Here is a 7,500-nt window from a genome sequence, read left to right on the forward strand (position 1 = left end):
AGATTATATCACCAGCCTTCCGCCCCCCCCACATGGCTGCTCGGCGGACCTGTGACCCCGCACTCAGTGCTTACCCTAAGACTCGTCTTGTGTGTTCCCATCACTGTGTTGTACTCTTCCGTGATAAAGAGTCAAGCTGTCATAACCACTATCATGGCCCAACCAGTCATAACCAATGTATCAGAGGCATCTAAATCCTTTTACATAGAACATTAGCTGAACGCAAAAGCACAGTGAGTGTGAGTTTATAGAAATATGAAGTCAATATTTGGTGATGAGAAGCTGTACATTATTTATAATTCTTTTTGTAACATACAGATGGCTCCACATGCTCAGCTGGCAAGCACTCTATCAGTAACCTTAGTGACCAATTCTGATTTCCCCATTCCTTGAATTGGCAAAAAAATGTGTTTGTCTTTTTAAATTCAGTTGATATTGATACTGTTATTATTGTTATTGATGTTATGATTATTAAATTGCTGTTATAATCTCGATAACATTTAAGATAATTAAATAATGCACAAGACCCTTTCCAAAAGTTGAGGAAAAGGGTAAGTAGGTGAGATAGGTAGGACTAATAACTGACTCCTTGGTGACTAAACACTTGTAGAGCCATCTATGCATAAATACAATAATTATTCTTGTATTACATGGGGCATGGCATGTATTCTTGCCATATGGGGCAATTGGGTTAATATTAATATGGCTATGATAGAAGTACTTATTTGGTGTGTGAAAAGTCATCTAAATGCTTGTTTGTTCACCCAGAGCTTGAGCAGTTTGAAGAAAGAGGAACCGTCTAGAAATTAAAAGTCATGAAATCGTATATTGATACTCGTTATGATAATGCAACTTCATAAATTCCTAAATATTAATTTTGTGGCAAATCCTAATATATGCTAAACACGAAAAAATATGTCTGATGGTATATGACATCATAATGGCATATGGGAAATCCGTGGTGAAAATGAGACTGCTAAGCTGACACCTTTTTTCAAGATGGATGCAAGGCTGCATCATTGGGTTGAGGGAAAGTAATATCTCTCCCAGTGAAATAACTAGAGAGCTGACTATCTCCCACTTGATGGTATACAGATAAATGAGGTGGGAGGAGGAGGGCACGCTGAACAACCACCCTTGTTCTGGATGCCCCTTCATCAATGTAGTTAAAGTTCATATAAAGACCTACACCTCACAGAACGTTATCAAAGAGAGGCTGAATAAACGACATGGGCAACATTACCTCCAGTTCTCCTAGCAGTATGTGAAGAGTACATGGGAAGCTCCATTGCTGGATGAGAAATAACAGTTGTAAATATCATTATCCTTTTTTAATTTGTTCATATAGTTAAAATTTTGATAAATGTATGTCTGTACATGTTAGTGCCCTATACCTCAGTTTTTGTGTTCTGAATATCTATCATTATTTACTTTTAAGATGTGACAGACAACATATCTGTGAAATGGCCACATGACCAATAATAAGTGCGGTGGATTTTCATGCATGTTGTTGGTGAACTTGCCATAAAAGAAGGGAGAATTGGTTTAGACAAATATTTTGAAATTGTTAGAAGATATACTCCTCCCGTCAGCACATATCCTTTGGCTCTTCCCAGAAACAACCATATGTATGCAGGATAACTGGCCAATGCACACATCAAGGACAGTTACGAAATGGTTTGATGACCAAAAGCACATGGAAGTCCATCCTCGGCCAAGCAAAGCATGTGACTTAAACCCAATAAAAAATGTTTGAGTAAATATTGTCAATGTTTGGGAAATGGCTAATGAAAGAACCCCCCAATAACTAACAAATCATGCTAAAAGGGAATGGAAAGTTTTAGTGAGGAAACTGAGACCTCACATAAACACATCATCTTAGCTCCGGGAATCAGACAAGGTTTTAAAAATCGATAAATTGTTCTTTTGATAAGTATGACAACCCCCCAGTATTGGTTTTTCTTTTCTCCAGTTATTCCGTTTTTCTTTTTTACAAATAAAACGAAAGAAAAAATATCTTCAAAATCAATAAGCATCCTACCAAATATTCAATTTACTGAATCCCCCAGCAGTGAATAAAAACTATACATGTATAGTGTGTGTGTATGTGTATAACATATATATATGTATATATAGAGATATATAGGTGTATATATATATATATATATATATATATATATATATATATATATATATATATATATATATATATGCATTTACACACACAATTATTTATATATATATATTACTTTTTTATATGTATATATTTATGTATAGATATTTTTTTCTGTCAACTTCATGTTAGGGGGTTCAAAATGTGTATTAACTATAATATTCTAAATTCTAAATAAAATGTTTAACAACTTCAGTTCATCAGCACACATTCACATGGACACAGAGTTTTGTGTTCAGTTCTAAAATTATGACATAACATATTTTCTGTTTATTGAATCATTGTTTGGATCTGATGAAAAAAGTCATTTTATCAATTCAAAAACCTATGAGAATAATATATGAAAGCTTTTTGTGACAGAGCATAAGTATGCCATTCTTATCTACACCTATGCATATATTGTAAACAGATGTGCAGTGACAAACAAATGGAAAGAAAGATTGAATAGATAACAAATAAAAGTATGAAATAAAAGTATGAGATGAAATGCCCATTTCATCAGAGTGAGCAAGATTTCTTTTCAAGATATTAGATATTATAAAGTTCATATACTGGTAGTAAGTTCTTAGACTTTTGATATTCATCCTCTTTGAAACCACCCAGCTAGTAATTTCTCTAGTTGAAACAACAAATGTCAATTTTTTCACTTGGTTGTTCAAATGTGGATAAGACTCATCAGAGAAATGCCATGACTTATGGAATATATAGTGAAAACTATTGTGAGATTTTAGCATTAGAAAAAAATTATACATGATGTTTTGTTACTCATCACCAAGTATTAACCCAATGCCACCAGGCATGGCATGCCCACTGTGAGTTTACTTTATTAACCCATTTGCGATGGGCATGTCACGTATCCATGCCATGCCACTGTGAGTTTACTTGTTTAATTGTTTTTACACATAGATGGCTACACTTGTACTAAATCACCAATGAGCCAATTACGCCTGTCTTGCCCGTTTACCCTTTTCTTTAATTTACGAAAATATTTTACGTTACCTTATTTTGCTATTAGTACTATTTATTACATTATAGTAATTATAATGTTTATAATAAAAATAACAGCATCGATATTCATAGCACTAGTAAAAAATAAATTTTCCCGACAATTCAAGTAAAGGTTAAATCGGGTAAGGCAGAGCCATCTATGTGTAGAGACATGATAAAAAAAATGATAAAAATTAGCACCGCATTTTCCCCATTTTATTAATTAATTTTCCCCGGAAGCAATGGGTTAATTGTTTTTTTACACATAAATGGCTACACTTGTACTAAGTCACCAATGAGCCAATTATTAGTACTGTCTGTCTCGCCTGTTTACTCTTTTCCTTTATTTCCTTAAATATTTTACATCATCTTGTATTGCTGTCACTAATGTCTATAACATTATAGTAATTATAATGTCTATAATAAAAATAATACCATCAATATTCATAGCATTAGTAAATAAAACGTGTTTTCTGCCAATTTAAGGTGAAATCCGGTAAGGTCACAAGGTCTACTAATTGAATCCTTTGTGGCTAACCACTTGCAGAGCCATCTATGTGCAGAGATTTCACACACATAAAACAAAACAAAAAATAATAATTAAAAAAAATAATAAAAAATAAAGAATGAGCACAGCATTTCACACACACACACACACACACACACACACACACACACACACACACACACACACACACACACACACACACACACACACACACACACAACACACAAATCAATGATAAAGCATCTATATACATACTGCCTCACCTCCATAGGTGTTGCCATGTTGACAAACAAACAATTCCAGGAAATCGCATTTTATAAAATATCCTACTCCAGTCAATAATAATAAGAAAACAAAAGATTGAAAGGGTTTACCTAGTTTCCTTAAAAAGATGCTGATACAAATAGCTTGTTTTTTTGTTTTTTTTGCCTCATTCATAAAAATACTATTTACTCTGTTTACATCGATGTTGTTGCCAGATTTACAAAACTGGAACAGAGCAAGTGTACAGAAATATAATTCAGCAACTGTACATGCTATACCCACTGGGTTTAGTTTATTAATTGTCTTTATACACACATGACTCCACAAGTACTAAATCACCAATGACCCAATTATGAGTACTACCCATATCACCTCTTTATCCTCTACCTTCATTTTCAAAAATATTATCTGTTATCTTATATTGCTGTTAGTAATGTCATGTCATTCTGATAATCATGTCTGGCAATAATAACAGCATTTATATTGATAGCATTAATAAAAAGAACATTTCTTTCAAACTCAAGGAATGGTGATTTTGGATGAGGTCACAAGGTCTACTAATTGACTCCTTTGTGGCTAAGCACTTTTAAGAGCTATCTATATGCAGAGACATTACACAAAACAGTACTATGGCAAAAACAACAATTTTCCCATTGACATGGGGTTGATTTAACAGTCTGGGTCCCAGCTAACATTTCATTGCATTGCTTTGCTTTTCTGTTGAATTCCTCTTGACATGGATAGCAACAACTGCAAATCCAGCCTCACTTAAGAGAGAAAAAGGAGGAAGGAGAACATACCTTTGGTTTCACTTCACTACTTTTTTAGTCATGACTTTCAAGAGCCAAACCCCAAAGTGGTTCCTCTGTGCTTGTAATCCTGACAAATTTTACATTCTCCACTCTACATTATCTGTTGGGTGGACACTGTCCTATCTCTCTGGTGTTTCTTTTTGAAAGCTGTCCTGGGTTTGTTTTTTTTGTAGCTGGATATTAATGACAAACAATGCTCTTTGTTCAGAGGTAAAGTTTGGTTTCTTGCTATTGGAAAATACTGAATTACTACAGTATCTAACAAGAATCGAAAAAGCTAGATAGAAAATGGAGAAAAACGAGCAAACAGAACACTGATAACAGATGGCAAAGATATATTGCTTCTGTGCATGACTATTGCATATTTCTGGGAATTATTGATGTGTAAAATTATGTTGGCTGCCCATCAAAATTAGCCTGGAAGTACACTTAGCCATCATTGGCTTTTTTCCTCTCACCAGACCCAAGTTGGCAGCAGTCAAGCCCAGCAGAGAAGGACAGCATCAAGCAACAGGGTAGGTTAAAGTGGATTCAAAATTCATTGAGTAATTTAGAGGAAAAGGATATTGAAAAAGAGAAAAAGGAAAAGAATTAAAGAGGTCACTAACACCTAAGTCTTAACGAGGTATTTTCTGTGGTAAATTTAGAATAGGAAATGGTTCATCTGGGCAGGAGATTTTTTCGAACTAGGAAATGGGATTGTGTACGTATTGGAAGGTATTTGAGCGTCCTAAGTTTTTGATTATGAAATATGCAAATTCTGATATTGTTTTGTATTTAAGGGAATTCCTTTAGAGGAAGAGCATAAAAAGAAATTAGCTTTTCATTGATGTGATGATAAAAATGTAGGGGCTTTGCTGAAACTAGGCCCAGGAACAGAAACATTGCAATTGCAAGAGAGCAACTAGTGACATGATGTAACGTCAGATACTTCAGTTGCTTAATGCTTAATGTCTACTCGGGAAATCGCTGTACAACTGTTATTTGAATGTTAATCTTAAAGTTAAGTTTGTGCTGGAAACTTGTTTAATGTATCATTTTTAGTTATGATCCTAATTCTTTACAAGATGTTTATTGGCTACATTCTTTCTTTGAAAATAATCCCACTGTGTCGTTTCATATGTTAGACTGTATTTCATATGTTAGACTGTATTTGTTACTAGTGATTATTATTGTAAAAGTTTATTGTCAGTTATCCCTAAATACCTTTTTTTCTGAGGCTAGCTGCTAAACGTGAGAGTTGAAGTTTAAAATTGCAGTTTTATTAGTAAGCATCACAAGGCATGGTCATTAAAACAGCAAATTTATCTTTGTAAGCTTTCTCAATAAAAGATTTTACAAAACATAAGACAAATATGCAAAACATTGAGTTGGCTTTTTTTTTTTTTTCACTTAAATTGCAAACCTACAGATAAGACACTGATTTATAGTTGCATTATCTTAAGCTTCTTCTGATCAATGCCTTCATAGAATTTTTGGTTCAGTAATGATAATGACTGGTTGCAGAAGATTTTTATTACTGTAAGGCTCACTGAGTGATGATTATGTATTATATAATTATGTAATTACATTTTAAGTGATTGTCAGTGATATTTGTATTACAGTTTTGATTGAATGTCAAAAGACTGTGCTTCTCCGTGGTATGATCTATATGTGATGTTCAGTTTGTTTGATTTGCTCTCTGCCATTGACAGGCCCAAGAGAGTGGAGCAAGTGAGAACAGTCAGACTCGACCGCAAGTGGGCATTTCACCTACTGCTTCATCCTCTGATCCTCTGGCATTCTTTGCCAGTCTAATGGCAGAGGCATTTGGTGCCAGGCAGGGCTCCGCTACACAGCAACAGCAGCAGCAACAGCAACAGCAACAGCAACAGCAACAACAGCAGCAGCAGCAGCAATCACAGTCCTCTGCTGCTGATGGTGGTGAACCTCAGATCAGTGACCAGATGTTTGCCCAGTTAGTCCAAGTAAGTCAGACACAGGAGAAAAAATATATATAGAAATATTCACACATTGTAACCATCTGATTAGATATGAATATTAGTTTCCTCATCTTTTATATTCTTTTTCATGATAGGGTGTCATGAGTCAAGTCTCTGGTTCACTGAATACTGAAGGGAGTGGTAGCAGCAGTCAACAGTCAGGTGCATCGCTTCATGAATTCCTGCAACCCTTTGATGGTGGGATGTTTAGCGAAGGGGATGAAGATTCTCTCTTTTATCAGTTGTTCAACACTGTGGTAAGTTAGAGGATACTATAGGTACCAGTCCTTAGAAATAAATTCTGATATTATTTTTCTTTTGGTTTTCATTGAATTTGAGTCACAAGTTGATATCCTTGATAGAAACCCAGTATGTCTTTTTTCCCCCACTCTTCCATATGTACTCATGTATGAACAAAGTGTAAGTTCCTCTTTCTTTCAAATATCAAATAGGCAATGTCGCTGTCAATAGGAGATCTTGTTCAGTTGTTCTTTGGAAGAGCAACAACAGCAAATCAATTGCGTACACCCTTGCAAGAGTTTGTAAGGGAGAGGGCGTTAAAGGGAAACCAACCCACAGAGGAGAATCTCGACCGTGCCATAGACAGTGTCATCCATGACCTCCACCCACATCTTGTATTGACTGCAGTAAGTGTGTTCCTTAAGTTATGGTATTTTAAGTTTGTGTGTGTTAGAATATATATATATATATTTTTTTATGGAAAATACATTAATGTTGAGAACATTGTCTCATCTTTCTCTTTCTGTTTGTTTA

The 7,500-nt window shown here is 34.7% G+C and overlaps 1 protein-coding gene across 5 annotated transcripts in view; it reads left to right on the forward strand.

The window, feature by feature from the left end:
• The window catches only part of LOC125042953 (large proline-rich protein BAG6-like), a 46,884-nt gene that overhangs the window by 33,056 nt on the left and 6,328 nt on the right, over window positions 1-7,500 (forward strand). For 4 of the 5 annotated variants that reach the window (XM_047638789.1, XM_047638791.1, XM_047638790.1 and 1 more), the window contains exons 14-17: window positions 5,206-5,259; window positions 6,439-6,711; window positions 6,822-6,983; window positions 7,179-7,373. In XM_047638789.1, the coding sequence (XP_047494745.1) occupies window positions 5,206-5,259; window positions 6,439-6,711; window positions 6,822-6,983; window positions 7,179-7,373 (684 nt within the window). The remainder of the gene's footprint in view (window positions 1-5,205; window positions 5,260-6,438; window positions 6,712-6,821; window positions 6,984-7,178; window positions 7,374-7,500) is intronic. The other variant, XM_047638793.1, reaches the window with a different exon arrangement.

This window comes from Penaeus chinensis, chromosome 33 (genome assembly GCF_019202785.1).
Source record: "Penaeus chinensis breed Huanghai No. 1 chromosome 33, ASM1920278v2, whole genome shotgun sequence".
Lineage (NCBI taxonomy): Eukaryota > Metazoa > Arthropoda > Malacostraca > Decapoda > Penaeidae > Penaeus > Penaeus chinensis.